A 16639-nucleotide genomic window follows, 5' to 3' on the forward strand; every position below is an offset into this window, starting at 1 on the left:
AAAGGATGACAAGTGCTTCGTAGATTAAGAAAAATTAAAGGTTTATTTTTGTTTAAGTGTTGGATATAATTAATAGACCACTTAATATAATTAATAGACCACTTGATATAATTAATAGACCACTTAATATAATTAATAGACCACTTGATTTTCCCTCTTTCTTTCCCTTTTTCCCTCTTTCTTATAGACCACTTAATATTATATGCGGATAATACCACTCTAATTAGAAAAAGAAAAAAAAAATGGAAAACCCACAATATACCCAAGGCCTGATTCCTTTAATTTCAACACATTATAATTCAAAGTACCAGTTATCATTTGAAAGATAGCTTCTTTGAGCTTTTATGGTTTGGATGATTGTGTGAGCCCTTGACAACTGTAACCGGACATGAAGCATTTGTCACCACATGGATGATTGTGTGAGCCCTTCTTCCCTTTTTCCCTTTTTCTTTCCCTCTTTCCCTCTTTCCCTCTTAATCTAATAGACCACTTAATATAATTAATAGACCACTTGATTTTCCCTCTTTCTTTCCCTCTTTCCCTCCCGTATAAACCTCTTTCCTTCTTCCCTTTTTTCCTTTTTCTTTCCCTCTTTCCCTCTTTCCCTCTTAATCTAATAGACCACTTAATATAATTAATAGACCACTTGATTTTCCCTCTTTCTTTCCCTCTTTCCCTCCCGTTTAACGTTACGCAAACATACTTTGCGCGACGCATTTAGCTGCGTCGCGCAAGTTTTCGTCGCGCAAACATGTTTTTGTACTAGTGCATGTAAATGTAGCCATTGAATCGTACACATTTAACTTGAAAATCAGTCATTTGATTATTAGTTGAGAGACTCAAACTATTATATATTAACACGAAATTTCATCTTTAAAGCCGATGCATGCTCAACATGCCTCTTTAACAGTTTAACTACGTGTTGTTGATTCTGACACGCGATTCACTTGTTATACAACACGAGAATAAACCAATTAGTTACTGATATTAGGACTGTAAAGGAAATTATATAAATTAAGCCATTGATGACCTTGAATCAAGTAACTATTGCATGGGAACTCTTCAAGATAGTAATCAATCACCTTGATCAATTGCTTCTACTTTTCATGGAATGCACGCTTAATTAGGATTACAAATACATATACATATATATATACACACACACACACAATACACATACAGGCACTTTAGAGATCTCTTTTTTTTTTTTTTAAATGAGGACGCCTTCTTGACCGTTAGATTGCTTTTAATGAAATTGTGTGGTTGAGATTAAATCACAGGCCACACAATCTTAACCACACAATTTCATTAAAGTCAAATCCAACGGTTAAGAGAATGTTCCTATTTAAAAAAAAAAAAAATAGGAATCCCTCTTGTTAAAGGATTCCTATATAAATATATATATATATAGATACATAGAGACATACATACATACATACAATTAAACATATCAATCTTCTAGATATATTAAGAGTTTGTTTGATAACAATTTTATTATTAGTTTTTATTTTTATTTTCATCTTATTTGATACTTACTTTTTATTTTCAATTTTCAGAAAAATAAAAATTAGAAACTATAGTTTTGAGTTTTTAAAGTTTACAATTGAGTTTTTATTTTTCGGTCAAAAACTAAAAGTAGTTATAAAACAAGTTTTCGAATTTTCAAAAAAATAAAAACGAAAGGGTAAGCGTGGCATGGAAGTGGCATGCATTTAATGCTTTAGAAGTGGCCGAAAAATTAATTTGATTCGGTTTTTTCTGTCTTACCAAGTACGTGTCGTTGGTCTAACGAGAAAGTTGCAACAAAAAGCACACGTGTTGTGTCGACACGTGAGCTTATAATGTAAGTCTACCTATGGACAGTAACTAACTGCCGTTGTTTCCTATGAACTTATCAGTTGAGATTCGAAGGAATAGATTTTCTGCAACAGCAATGGCAAAACCATGTTCATCACAAGGCGGAAAAGAAGACAAATCTCACGTTTTATAAGGTTGGCGGGATCTTAATTATTGCTTTAGGCGGGAATTTGCATGAATATATATATATATATATATATATGTTTATATATTGATTTGTTTTCTTTTCGTTTTGTTATAAAAGTTAGGAGGATTAATTGGGGCTTCAATTTAACGAATAATCATTTTTAGTGTTTCTGGTTTTGTTATCTACTTATTATGGACCAAATTAACAATAAATTTATAATGAGTTGTGATATGGAAATGATTTCTGTACACAGTTTTTCATCTCGTATACTGCACTCATACAGTTTTTAGTCATTCGATTGAACAAATAATTAGGAGTCAAGGACCATAATGGATGTGTAGCGGATGAAAAAAACTGGGCAAAAAATAATTTTGCCAAGCCGGAATTAAGCCTTCTAACAGTAGGGGTTTTGATTGCATTGTTACAAGTAAGAGATACGTTCTATTAATTTGGAGTTTACTGTATGTCTATTTAATCGAGGATTTATGATTTTTTCATGTGATTTCGTATTCACAGTGAGAGCTGTTATAGCTGTATTGATAATTATCGTCTCTCCTTTAGGGTTTAGGAATTATGAATTCTTTGGGAGTGGAACATGTTCGAGTAATGGCATCAGATTATAATTCAGTCCATGGAAACATATACGCAGATCTCTACAAACCAGCTGTTATCATTGGAGCCTGTTTTGCAGCTGTTGCACTCGTCCTCTCCATTTTTCTCATTTTCCAACATCTCAGATCGTACAATAAACCCAGTGTTAGTTCTTTTTCCACCATATATATACCTCCATAACTCTTTTAGGGTTCCTTTTATTGGTATTCTTCTGATATTAAATGTTTGTTTACTCAGGAATAACTTTAGCAATAATGCAGTTCATATATTAATTTTACTGAATTCTGCATATCTTGCATGAATGTGATATTGTTCAAATCGGTGTATGCTTATTATTCGATTCTCGGTTGCTACACAGGTGTGAAAATGAATGCATCATGGTCGAAATTGAAAAAGCAAACTACCTTGAAATTCATCTTTCGTTTGTGCTTAATATGTAATCATTGATTCAAATATTTTTAAAATTGAAAATATCGATATTGCTTGGTGGTTTCCAGTTTGTACTAGCAGTATTTAATTCCCTAATTATTTCTTTTCCAGGAACAAAAATGGCTCGTTGCCGTAGTCTTCATGGTACCTGTATATGCTACTGAGTCAGTAAGATTTCCTCTATCTAAATATCATATCCTTGTCCCCTTAATTTTTGGTATACTGCCTGCAGTTCAGAAGGAAAAACAAAATAAGAGAAGGAAACATGATATTATAGGTTTCTTCTCTGGACCGAATCTGTATCCTTCGTCAACGTGTTCATTTTCTGTTGTGTTCTTTGTTTTTTGATGGCTCCGTCATGCAATATTGGCATTAATTTTCTGGTTTTGACTTCTACAGATTTTATCCTTGTGGAACCCGAACCTTTCTCTTGCCTGTGACATTTTAAGAAACTGTTACGAAGCATTTGCCTTGTATTCTTTCGGAAGCTACTTAGTTGCTTGTCTCGGTAAGTCACTCGTTAATTTCTGCATTGATCTCAGAAACATATATATTAGTATTTGGATCTGCTTACAGTCATGCCAGTTTTAGGATTGTGTGTGTATCTTGGGCTCAGTTGTAATGTTATAAATAGTTATTTGCTGTTTGTTTTTCTTTTTCCCTGAAAAACTCGGTAAAAACACATTTCCAAGCTTTGCTAGAAGTAATTCCTTAAAACCGCACAATGTTCTCTGTAAAATCCATTAATTAATCAATAATATTTGACGATGTTATAATTTTCCTAATCACTCTTGATGGTTATTATGTAGGAGGTGAAAGAAAAGTCATAGAACTACTTGAAAACCAATCGGAAAAACTGCTCAACAAACCACTGATAGAAGGGAGGGAAGACGAGGATCACACCGTGCCACATTGGTCCCTTCGCAACTTCTTCTTAAGACCATCTGTTCTTGGGAAACATTTGCTCAATATAGAAAAATTTGGCCTTGTACAATATGTAAGTCGCTACTCTTTTTGCCCGGTAAATTTAATTCAACTTTGTTGGCTCTAATACATGCTTGGCATGTCCAGATGATTCTGAAGACAGTTTGTGCATTCTTGGCTTTAGTGTTGGAGCTCTTTGGTGTGTATGGAGACGGAGAATTTAAGTGGTATTACGGGTATGGAATTCATGCAGATATGGCATATTGCTCAGGCATTCTTCATGGATGCTTTTGATGCGCCGGTTTAGATGCATCTCCCCATTCACACTGCAAGCCTTACTTCTCTGCAGGTATCCATACATGGCTGTTGTACTGAACTTCAGCCAGATGTGGGCATTGTATTGCCTTGTGCAATTCTACAATGTAACACACGAAAGACTTGAACCTATTAAGCCGCTTGCAAAGTTCATCAGCTTTAAGGCCATTGTGTTCGCCACTTGGTGGCAAGGTGTGGGCATCGCGTTATTATGCACATTCAGTGTTCTTCCTAAAGAGGTTAAACTACAAAGCGGCTTGCAGAATTTCTTGATTTGTATTGAAGTATGTCGCTTGCTTTGGGAACTCTCTTTCTCCTCGATCAATGATGGCAACAAAAGCTTCGTCGTAATTTTGTTTACTCCTATAGATAATGCAGGTTTGTGTCTGTGTGATATGCAGATGGCAATTGCAGCAGTTGCACATGTGTTTGTCTTTTCAACGGGACCATACCATTACATTACGGCATACGAGTATGGGAAGGTCACCACTGAAACAACCAAGGCAGAAGTGAAGTTGGAGGCAGGTGACGCCCCAGTCAGGCTCGAAAAAACAGAGACCAAGGTCGAAGCGCCTGGAACAAGTATCACTGAGAGTGTTCAGGACATTGTTGTTGACGGTGGTCAGCGTGTAAGTTTCTTCCCCATCGATAATTATCCACCGGATATTATGTAGTCTGTATCGATTCTTCTAAATTTATACATTCATTTTGCACAATGTAAGCAGGTTGTCAAGGATGTTGTGTTGACCATAAATCAAGCAATAGGCCCAGTTGAGAAGGGGGTCGAGAAGGGCGTGACGAAGATCCAGGAGACGCTCCATCACAGAACAGTGGACTCGGAATCGGGAGAACACGAAGATAAGTCAGAAGTAGAAGTTGAGGAACAGGTCGGAAATACTGTCAGAGAAACTCATATCGACCTGTAGGAAAACATAGAACTCTCTTTCTGCTTGCATTGAAGGAATGGTCACTGTAATTAATATTTTTGACGGAAATAACGATTGAAGAACACGAACAGATTTGAATGTTTATTCGGGACATTCTTGTACATAAATCTTTCTTCAACCAGGCATAAAACAGTGTTGAAATCGACGAAACGCAAGCTTTAGCCCTCTGGAAGCACACTGGCTGTAAGAATGTGAAGAATGTGTCGTAAGACTTTTTAGTTTTAACCATATATATCATTCGTGTTGAAATGTACGAGGTTCGCCCACTGTAAAAAAAAATCCGTGAACAGTAACGTTACAACGGTGCATGAATTTCTCGTCTACTCGCCGTCTAGCTGTGCGTATTTGATGCCATGAACAAAATCCTATACACTATTTGTATTCTACAAGATAGTCCAATTCGTACGGCCAATTTTTACGATCCGCCATCTCCGCCACAGCATCCACGCCAGCAGAACGCACAGCAGTTGATGCAGCCGGCACACGCAAGACCAGTGAAGAGCTGAGTGAATACGGTTGCACATTGAGGATTTACCTTGGAGCAACACTGGATGCAGGCCATGCAGCAGCATCTGTTCCATATTGCGCCACAGCAACTTGAAGCTGCTCTCACAAAAATTTCAGCAGCTTCCGGGAGTTTTTGTTCTTCGGATCCAGGAGGAATGTTCTCGGCTGTTGCCACTAAGTTGCCAAAGCCAACGTGTAGTGTCGGAAGCAACATCGGTTTTTCAGAGTCTCTCGTTACGTTTGTGCGGCTTTTCTTTGATGCCTGTTATGATGTTTATCAATCAGAAAGATTATATTCTATCAAATATACGAAAGCACACACTTTCATCTATTTAAGTTGCAATCATTTTGGAAATAAAAAAAAGGTTCAAAAAAGACATACTATCTCTCACTATAAGGTGAAGAATAAGATAGAATGAAACACTAATTTTGCACGACGAAGTAGTTATGGACTTGACGATAACTACATGATGCGCTATCAATTGTCCCAGTAGATCAACACGGCAGAATTTTAGTTCTGTTTTAGAAAAATGCTTACCTCTTGTGATCCAGATAATTCTGTGTGAAGTATCACCATGCGCATATACTCACTCATGACATTGGTCTGCATGCTCAGTTTAGCTACCTGCAAATGGTAGGATATAACATCAGAATATTCCTAATTACTATGAAGTGGAAACGGATTCGTTAGATTAAGTGGCATATGGCACAACTTCGAAAATCAAGGACGCTTGGTAAGATTTTCGTCTTTAGTTTTTGGTTTAGAGATAGAGAGGAAATACGTGGAGGAAATGAGAGATAGAGGAGGTTGAGGGAGGTGGTCATCTTTTCCTAACCTCCCTACTTTTTAATTTTCAGGCTAGGGAAATGTAGTGAAGCAAGCAACAAACCTTATCCTCAAGCTGTTTGTTATCTCCATACCATGCCTGAGCAGTCAGCAACTCAATCTGTCCTTTTGTACATATCTGTACAGAAAAGGGAAAAATTGTCAGGAAACAGGAAATAAAGTACAGTCCTGTTGATGGCTTGTTGCAAAATTCGAAGGACAGGAGGATTTACTTTAACTGGAATAAGAACGTAGAGAACCCTAACTTGTACTGAAATGGCAAAATAATTCATTGATGTGATCATACATTAGTGCTGAAACAGATATTTTGTATGGGACTAGGCAACTACAACTTAAACCAAGATAAAATGGAACGTGAACTGGAATCGTGCAAGCATGGAGAGAAGTGTACAATCCAGTAGGAGGTAACACAACGAACACCATCATTGTTCACGAAACTACAGAACTGGCAAACCCAACTCAATAGCAAAACTATCAGACTGGCCAATAATATACATGTTTACTCATAAAAATTATTCTAAAAAGATTTATGAGCAGAAGTCAAACTGTAGTTAAGCTAACAGTCAATTGCTTAGTGGTGCCCTTACCTTGTCAAGAGGTATGTCCTTTGCATCTTGTAACTTCAAATTGATCTCAATATTAGACATATCCGGTAAAAGACCTTTAACTTTGAGTGTGCTGGGAAACTTTCCTTGGAATCTGCCAGATACAGTTAATGGACTCTCAGATGAGAGGTCTGGAATATGGGAAGGGAACACCTAATGCATAAATTGCAGATATGTCATGATAAGTCAAGATAAATTGTTAAAGTTGATGTAAGTTGAATATAATGTCCAAAATGAAACAGCCAGTAAGTCGATGTGTGATGTTGGTTTCACATTGTAAATACAAAAGGTCCACAAACTTTTAAAACAGAATGAGCATACCTCAACATCGTCAAGATCATCCAATGTCTCAACAGCTATATTTGAAAGAATAACAGATGAAGCTCTGGTAAATAGGTTCTGCATTCGAGACTCGACCAAATCTGAAAACAAAAGAATATAAATTTATAAAGATTAGGGTTTAATTAAGTACGTACAACAGCTAAAAGAAGTTAGTATAAATTTCTGATAAACCATTGCGATATTTGTTCACGGCCATATGACAACAGAAGGTGAGTCATATAATTTGTGATTTGAAGGTCAAGTTTCTACAAGTTTAGGGTTATAAAAGCTTTTTATTTGACAAGAGAGACCAAGATTCATACAAGCTCTAAGGTCCAGTATTCATATGTTTTTATAAGATATCAGATACTTCATATTAGCTGAAGTACAAAACACAGTCTCCGCAATAAAAGATCGTTTCCCAGAAAAAGATAGTCAACTGACCTATATCATACGCAGCATCATATTGGCCCCTGCCAATCATTGCAAGCATCTGCAGGAAATAATGGTTGCAGAATGTACCTGGAATATTTTAGATGAAAGTTAGCCAGAAGATAGAGCATACAATATAGTTGATTTTTTCTCCTCTAATGCAAGTGTACTAAAAACAATGTGTGCTTGATGATAAAATAAATGTGACTTTATGCTGGCAGAGGTAAAGTACTCTTAACTGATCTTAAATCATCAGGAAGAGGCTATAATGTCACTTGAAAATATAATACTAGCCTGGTCTCTAATGGCACAATAGCAAAAACCCTTACCTATTCCAAAAGTGTATATACGTGGAGCTATAGGACCTGCTTCTGTAAGTCGATTTTTCATTGCATCACAAATTTGCCTCTCATCTTGAACAGACCCATCAGTAACAAGGAAGATGATAGGAAATGAATCCCGAGTATTCGATAGCATCTCTATTGCCTAAAATAGAGGAGCAACAAAAGATAATGAATAACTCTCAAATGATATTATTTTAGACAATCCTTGAAGACCATATAAATAGGGATTAAAAATTAAACAGGTAAACTGGCAAATATACATATCCACACAAACACTCATATCCAGATGCAGAAGGACTAGACCATGAAAAATGGATACTCCTTAAAATTATCATTTTTTACTACTGTAATGTACCTTAATACTTAATAGATAGCCATGTGCTTATGCATGAAAGAATCAGAAAGAAACATAACTGGTAAACTTAATGGCAGAATTCACAAAGAGGCAAAGAAGCTTGAGAAAATACTTGGGTAAGGGGAGGCAAGATATCTGTATCACCGCCAGCAATAAGATTTATGCCAATCCACTCAATGGCCCTTTCAACAGCCTCCTTGGTGGCTGATTTCATTGATGTAGAAGATAAAAAAGTCTGTCCATTAAAAGCTATAATACAGAACGAATCTTCTGGATGAAGCTTCGAGAGGGCTGCAGATAGTACATTCTTAACATCATCAAGTGGCTTTCCCTGCATACTTCCACTAATATCAACAACAAACACTACATCCCTTCTGAAAACCTGAAAGACCAATTAGGAGGGAAGTAAGAATAAATTTTTAAGAAAAATGAAAATACAGAGTAAGAAATAAAAAATGAAATGTAGAAGTTCTATTTAATATAACACCAACCTTCCTGCTCTGCTCGTTTCCTGGTAGAAGATAGACAGAGAAAATTTCTCTTTGATCAATGTCATGCATGGGAGGTGACTGCACGAGAACAGCACCATGTGTATGACTTGAAGAGACCTAGAAATGCCCAAATATGTTAGAATGACAAAGACCTTGTAGAATCTGTCCACATCTAGCCGGAAAAAAATGCATGCGAGCCTTACAGTGTATGAGAAATTAAAGTCGGTATTTGACCAATTGAGAACATCTGCCTCATACAGAAAACCCAATTTTCCAACTTGGCTTATTCCCCGTAATTCCTGGAAAAGTCGAGAAATATAAAAAGGTTGTCACCTTGCTTACAAAAATAATAAGCCCTAAGAGTTATGATCAAAGCTGTACCTTCAAAGAATGACTAGCTGTCTTGCACGAAACTTCAGTTCCAACGCCAGAGTTCACGTTTAATTGGATCTTTTCCTTTTTCAGGTATTTCTTGCCTGGGGGAATGACATACTCCGGAAAAGTGAATGGTACATTCAAGGAGAAATTGCCATTTGAATACGATAATTTCTGAGACCAACTCATTTTGATTGAGATATTGGCTCCCCCATTGACCTTGAAAGAATAAGAAGAGTACATTTTAGTGAAAAGAACAAGAATTAAAATACAGGATTCTGATGATAATAAAAACCGAAAACTGTAAAAACGAAAGGTATGCCGACTCTTGGTAAGCTATTATTACCTGAGGGGTTGTCAATGTAAATATATGAGGTTTGACTCTGAGAAAGCCTCCCTCTACATGGGTCATCTTCTCCATCTCCTTGTCATCTTCCAATTGACTGAGTTGAGTATGGTACGATTTACCGTTTACGTCGACCTCAACACCTAGAATTGAACCCTGTTAGCACAAATATATAATTTGCTTAACAATAGGGATCAAAACCAACACACCTAAAAATTCAATCAATTTCAAAGTTTTCACATTTCAGAAACAATATCATCATTAAATTCAAAAACCAAAGAACTAGTTCAACAAATCAGAGACTCCAAAAGCAATAATTTAACGGACAGAGAAGCAAAAAAGATTCTAACTTTTTTCGAATTTACGCACCTGTTCACCCATAGGAATGGCAACGCGGCAACCGCAGCTCTTGCTACCCTTTATGCAATGGACCCTCCACGACCCAGAAACCCGAATGAAGGCGGTGTCCATGTAGCAATCGACCTGGAGCTCGACCCGGTTCATCGTCAACGGAATGAGCGCCGGGGGGTCGCACCTTCCGTGCACGTGGGGCTGGTAGCTGGGGATGTCCGGATTGTCGACGATGCCCGGGTCGGAGATGACTGCGTAGACCATCGGCGCCGTCGGGAGGAAGGCGCACGACGTCGCTTTGTCCATCGACGGCGGCTGCTTCGGCGGCGACACCGCTCGATCCTTCCCGAAGTATAGTCGTTTGGAGAACTTGAGACCGTCATCCACGGCTTTGGAAAAATCCTCGGCCATTTCCGACGATCAAATGGGGAATTTCGGAGCCGAGAATTTGTGGGTCAGCAGGAAATCGGATGTTATAGCAAATTGGGAGTCGATTGGCGATCGCAGAATTAGAGGAGCGAGAAAGAGACAGAGAGAGAGAGAGATGCGTGTGACCGTTGGGAAACGCTGGGGCTTTTCCTTTTTTTGAATATTTAGAGCGTTTTTTGCTTTTCGACGCGCTCGAAAACCAGCTGGCGAAACTACGAATGGCATATCGACGCGTGGAGGATCCCCGGGGCGTTTGGATCTGGTGTTTCGCGGAGGACGCTGTGGCGCATTTTGGCGCGTTGGGATGCGCGGGTATTGGTTGGAAGATTGAGTGCGTTGGTGAATGAGAAGCACGTGATCGTGGCTTTTGGGTAGGAAGGTTAATCTGGATTTTATGGGTGATTACGTGGATGATCAAGTGGGTAATTAGAGAATGGGATTGATTAGGACATGGATCCTTTTTTTTCCTAAATAAAATCTTAGGACAACAACACGTGGAGCGTTGAGGTGACGCCATGTGGTGTGTAATGGCAATTTAGTGGGCTGTCCATAAAAGTAAGATGGGAAGATTTTGACATGATTTCAACTTTTATCAACATTAATCAATATCTTGAAAAGCTGACAAAACAAGGAATCAACTATTAATTAGTAAATAAGTTGAATTCTTAAAGTTTTGATAGATATTTTAATAAAATGGGAGAAATGTACGAGACAGTTCAAAAAATAATGATTTCTTACCTATTTTATGGATGAGTTAAAACAAAATAGAGGATATAGATATAAATTTCCGCATTATTTTCCTTTGACAAAAATGCAATTGTAAAATAATAACACTTAAGATCAAGACCAAGAGTCTCATGCACCCATGATGAATAAGGGGTTTTGGCCAAAGAATCTCTGATGCCAAAGTTAGAATTTGAGAGATAAGATGTTTAGGAATTTTTGGGAAAGAATGAACTTAGCTTTTTGGAGAAAAATGTGACTATTTATAGGGGTGTGGCCAACCCTATTTGGAGAATAGGGACCGGCCACTTATGGTGGTTTTATGAGATTAATTGTAAGACATTATGTGACATAATATTTTGCAATTAACTTGGTAATCAATCCCAATTTAAATAGAATAATTGGGAGTTACCTTTTCGGTGAGAGTTTTGAATAAATACTATTTTGATCACCTTTGACTCTTTCTTGATTGAGCTTTTATTGTCTGTTGCATGCGCGTGAGAATCCCGATGTGTCTCGAGGGTAATTTTTTCTTTTTCACCCAAAAATTTACATGTCGCCTCCATAATTTTCTTGATTATTTTTTGCTCAACAGACGACAAGTCGTCTTTTTTTTGTAGTATCAATTTGAGCGATGGAATTATGTTTTTCCTACTATATAGGATGGTTGCCTAATTTTACAAATTCAATATTATCATTGTTAAGTCTGATCGATTTAATCCACTTTCAATGATAAACTCTCGTATACACTCAAGTTTGAGTTCGCATTCTTGCAGTTTAGATTATTTTGAAGTAAATTATCCCTTATATCGAAAACACAATAAATTATTGAATAATTTCAGTTTCTTTGGTTTGATTCTTGTGCTTGACTTTTCGTTTTCAATATTATCAAGGGATCAGATGAATGTGTGCAAAAGCAACAAAATTCCCATAGAAAATGCCGATGGAAGATTTAAAAAGCTGTGTATATTCGACTATTTGGACTTTGACATTACAATTTATGAGTACACAAAATTCTACACAATAAATTCATGACTTGAAAATCTCATTCTTTCAATCCTGGATCTCTAATCCTACCTCCCTCTGCAGAATATCTGAAATTTCGCAGCCTCAATCCCGGGGGTTAAGCAAACTAACCAAAACTGAAGAGAAGGTATCGATCAATGAAGATACAAACCTACAACAAGAGATAAACATAGTACACCACAGGGACCGGGATTCACATTGTCCACATAATGTTGTGGTCGGTGAATCATCTGGTCGCCATTTTCTCCAGCAATCAAAGTCCGTGCCCAACTTCAATGTAGAACTTCGCCCGTGACATCTCCCCTTCTTTGGGATGGAGGCCTTCAACCCTTGACCTGAACCATGGAGCCGTTTTCAGGCGTTTGAGAAAAACTTCACCGGTATCAATTACATTGGACTAGATTTGTGCAAAAAGAATTTCATTCCATGTATCTGGAACACCAGGTAAACACCAATGCAGACAATCTTGCACGCCTGGTTTCGCTGTTATGCTGAATCGGGACATATGACCCTCATCCCTAACCTGGGATAGAGCTGTTATATCCAAGAGCTTAACCCCTGTTCCCTTCGCTGCGCCTGCAGCATCTGTGTCACTAGACACGTCTTGCAATACTTCCTTTCCTATTGACATAGGAGTGGTGTTGTCACAGCTTCCCCCTGTGTTCCATTCACCACCTACAAAATGCCTCGGCGAGATGGTCCGGTAGAAAGCTTTGAGACCTGGGTATTTTGGGAGCTGGGAGTTCACCCAATTAATGATACTGTGGACTGTCACGTTCTTGGCCTTCCAAATCACAGCTATCTTCCTGTCAGTGTTCGGCACACCCCCAAGATGCATTACCCAGCGGTTAGCTTTAAGCTTTCCACGATTCCAGTGGTGCCCAGTATTGAGGACCAGGATGTTAAGTTTATGAATATATTGGCGCAAGAATGCAGGTGGCCTATCAAGGTGCATGGCATAGTCAGTGGCTGGGTTTGAAGGATCAATAGGCTCCAGATCACAGAGGGTTGATGACCAGTAATAGAGGATGGTAGTGTTGGTGCTTGGGAACCGATATGCCCACCCACCAGGGCGGAGATCACCACGCGCTTGGACTATCCCGTATTCAGGACCCACATCTATAACATCATGCCTCTCCTTACCACCTGTGATCATGCACATTAACGACTGGAACTGCTGTCGGCCCAATGAATCTCCAACAAAAGCTAGAGTTTTGTGTTGCATCCTGAATACAATAATACAATACTCACATTATCACAGTACGTCAGGCTATAGTCACTCTGACAAATAAAGAAGAAAAAGAAGCAAATAAATCACTCAAAGTGAATAAAACCTAAAGAAAAAAAGGTTAAAAACCTTAAATTCTTCAAATAGATGAACGGACAAGAGAAACTAAAATGCAAGGTATTTTTGAGGTGTCCATTGTTTGGAAAGTGCTGCAAGCCTTAGCAAGGTCAAGTGTAGAAACACTAATGGTCTATGAAGCCACCGAATCCTCGATTGATACTTATGCGTACGAAATAAGAGATCTACTAACTAAAACAACATAACTTGTTCGTTAACTTGAGCGCAGAATGGATTGCATCTATAGAAGAAACAATCATTATAGATCAGATTTATGCATAGGAGGGGGCTAAGGTCACATCAGACCAGATCCAAACAAAGAATAGTAATAATATGAAACCTTGCAATCGAAACTGTTTAATTTTAACATTTTAATACCTTTTCAAGAACTTAGGGCCTTCAAATTCTTCCATTTGGCAATCTTTGGGCTGCCATGAAACCTTCTCATAGGCAAAATCCGTGCGCTGTGTCTTCCGGCAAGACCACATACTTGACAGCCACTGCTTACAGCCATGCCCAGAATACAGAGGCTTCTTATGGTCCACAACCCATTTTCCCTTTGCATAATTGCAGACTGGAGCTATCGTCAGATAAATGACAATCAGTAATATAATCACGAAAGCTAACAAATAACAAATTGGTCTAGGTAGATTCTTTTATGGCATAACTTAAAAGAGATTATTACCTGGAGTTTGCGTGTGTGTTGTCAACTTGTCAACTGAGGTATTTGCATACGCAGAACCTAATGATGTCCCTATCTCCCCATTTTGCTTTTGTACATCTGCATTATTTTCCTCTGCTTTTTCTTTCTGTCTTACATCAACAGCCTTGCCATCTATTTCCGCTTCCTGAACTTGTTTATGTTTTTCTCTTTCTTTTGACACACTTGTTAAAATCCCTGCACCATAATAACATACAATTCAAGTCCATATTATTTCATGATGTTTAAAGCATAAAGATGACATGTTGACAAGAGAAATAGAATTACAGGGATGAATGTCAACATTTGAACATGTCTGTACAAAAAGAAAAACAAGATAGTAATGTCATAACAAGATAATTTTAAGAGAATATTTGATTTGTCACAACACCACCATGCTACTCTAGTGAACACAACAGTTTGACTTACAAGACGTACGACAAATTAAGATATACAATCAGAAAACCAACATATCAATCACAAACTCTTCACAAGGATCTAACTCCAAGAGCACAAAGGAAAACAATACTTACCATTCTTCTCAACCTGGTTTGATGCTATGTCACTACTAATCTCTTCACTTTTATCAGAGTTTTGTTCAGAGTCTGGTGGAGCTCCGAGTTGTAATTCTTCCTTTACAGTATCTTTTCGAACAAATGTTGTTACCCCTTTGCCTACATCTATTTCTTGTTCTGAAGGTACATTGTTATCTACAAAATCATCCGTTATCTCTGCACCGAACACCAAATGGAAAATACAAACAAGCTATTGAGTATTGACAGAAAACCAACAGCGTTTGTCTAAAGGAAAAGAAATGCACTACTAAAGTATAGAGACAAACCTGGACCCAAATGCAAACGGGTTTGGGGCGGTACCAAGCCAGTAAGAATCGGGGTTTTCTTCCATCCCCATATAAGAATGGTGGTGCACAAGAGAACAATGGTAACAAGAGAGAGGTGTTTACCCTTCAGTCCATAAAAGCATCCTTTCATTCTACATCCACAATACAAAGATCATACAAGCATGTTAGAACTTAAAAACATCATACAACTTTACACAGTTTCCCGGTATCAAAAATGCGTCTGCTCAATACAAATCTCAAGATAGCAATGAACAACTCCGTCTTTCGACATGGATTCACTCTATTACCGCACGAAAACACGCATTGAATCGATGAAGGAGCCTAAGATTCAATGCATCATAAATTAATGGTTCAAAATGATAAACAGTAATCCAACAAGCTCCCCCACCTCTAACAAATTGAATGCAGAAACAAAATCCTAGCATATGAAGGCTTAAGCAATCATGGGTTTGTCCTAAATTATACAAGACTTCGAATTCGAAGCTGAAACAGTGGCATTTCTCCAATGGAAAACCCCCGGATCTGAAAAGGGTTCGTTTCCTGCACACAAGTAGCTAAATTGGGGGAAAAAATACAAATTAAAGCTTGAAACTTTAGCTGCATCTGAGAAGAAGACAGACCGGATTACCTGAGACGGAAACTGCCCAAAAACGCCAGCAATTCCCAGCACCGGATTTACCGAATTGAGAAAGTTAGTGAAAATTTGTGGAGAAAATGGAAAGACGTGTGAGAAATTTGTTAGGAGAAAAAAAGGGGGAAATGGAAATTCTGGTAGTTTGGTGGGAGGGCTGGGGATTTGACAGAACGGGTTGAGGCGCATTACAGTTGTGGAAAGAAATCGTACGGATTATTCAAACACTTTGCGTGTGACAACTGTTTTTTTTTTTTTTTCAATTAAATTATATAGTTTTGTGTTTAAATTAGAATAAAATCTTCTTTTTCTGCTAATATATAAAACCATGCGTTGCCAATTTATGAAATGATGTTCTTATTATTAGAATTGTTTATATTATAAATTATTCTGTAAAGTTATTTTTGCATAAAATTAAATTAAAACTAAAATCGTTCAGTAATCGAACTGTATAAAAATAGATGAATGAAATTAATAAAAGTATTATGAATCTTCTATATATTTGGTACAATAGATTGACTAAGCAATCTAGTTTTAATTCATTTTTTTAGAGAATATTTACATGATGATTTATAAAATGAACAATTTTGATCATATGTACAAAATTCTGTAATACAAATATGAAGAATTTTGAATAAGAATTTTTACGTATCTTTAAATAATCAAATATTATTTTTTGACAAATGAAGAAAAAACATTGTTTTGATTGTTATATTTATTTTTTAAATGAAGAAAAAT

The 16639-nt window shown here is 37.4% G+C and overlaps 3 protein-coding genes across 13 annotated transcripts; 1 reads left to right on the plus strand and 2 right to left on the minus strand.

Annotated features, from left to right (window-relative positions):
- Positions 1-1811: 1811 nt before the first annotated feature.
- Positions 1812-5361, plus strand: LOC137747589 (organic solute transporter ostalpha protein (DUF300)). 4 transcript variants are annotated; one of them, XM_088688168.1, is made up of 9 exons: positions 1812-1991; positions 2553-2740; positions 3137-3193; positions 3425-3533; positions 3835-4022; positions 4097-4185; positions 4299-4548; positions 4666-4893; positions 4990-5361. In XM_088688168.1, the coding sequence occupies exons 2-9, from the start codon at positions 2558-2560 to the stop codon at positions 5188-5190; spliced, it is 1305 nt and encodes a 434-aa protein (XP_088544294.1). In that variant the 5' UTR covers positions 1812-1991; positions 2553-2557; the 3' UTR covers positions 5191-5361. The 4 variants fall into 4 exon arrangements, with proteins under 4 accessions (XP_088544294.1, XP_088544291.1, XP_088544296.1 ...); XM_088688165.1 differs by having other exon boundaries at positions 1865-1991; positions 2546-2740; XM_088688170.1 differs by having other exon boundaries at positions 1884-1991; positions 2634-2740.
- Positions 5362-5423: 62 nt separating this feature from the next.
- On the minus strand, positions 5424-10768 carry LOC137747588 (inter-alpha-trypsin inhibitor heavy chain-like protein). Its single transcript, XM_068487721.2, has 13 exons — positions 10204-10768; positions 9835-9990; positions 9495-9707; positions 9317-9412; positions 9114-9230; positions 8735-9004; positions 8253-8409; positions 7936-8013; positions 7492-7592; positions 7153-7323; positions 6609-6683; positions 6257-6343; positions 5424-5980 (listed from the first exon to the last, which is right to left on the minus strand). The coding sequence occupies exons 1-13, from the start codon at positions 10594-10596 to the stop codon at positions 5627-5629; spliced, it is 2268 nt and encodes a 755-aa protein (XP_068343822.2). The 5' UTR covers positions 10597-10768; the 3' UTR covers positions 5424-5626.
- Positions 10769-12283: 1515 nt separating this feature from the next.
- Positions 12284-16145, minus strand: LOC137747385 (protein trichome birefringence-like 16). 8 transcript variants are annotated; one of them, XM_088688202.1, is made up of 7 exons: positions 15899-16145; positions 15659-15810; positions 15250-15401; positions 14942-15139; positions 14394-14606; positions 14087-14288; positions 12284-13589 (listed from the first exon to the last, which is right to left on the minus strand). In XM_088688202.1, exons 3-7 carry the CDS (start codon positions 15398-15400, stop codon positions 12761-12763), a joined length of 1593 nt encoding a protein of 530 aa, XP_088544328.1. In that variant the 5' UTR covers position 15401; positions 15659-15810; positions 15899-16145; the 3' UTR covers positions 12284-12760. The 8 variants fall into 8 exon arrangements, with proteins under 8 accessions (XP_088544328.1, XP_088544332.1, XP_088544336.1 ...); XM_088688206.1 differs by having other exon boundaries at positions 15659-15824; positions 15899-16066; XM_088688210.1 differs by having other exon boundaries at positions 15891-15995.
- Positions 16146-16639: the final 494 nt, after the last annotated feature.

Source organism: Pyrus communis, chromosome 2 (assembly GCF_041283825.1).
Source record: "Pyrus communis isolate YQ-2024b chromosome 2, ASM4128382v1, whole genome shotgun sequence".
In the NCBI taxonomy this organism is placed as follows: Eukaryota; Viridiplantae; Streptophyta; class Magnoliopsida; order Rosales; family Rosaceae; genus Pyrus; species Pyrus communis.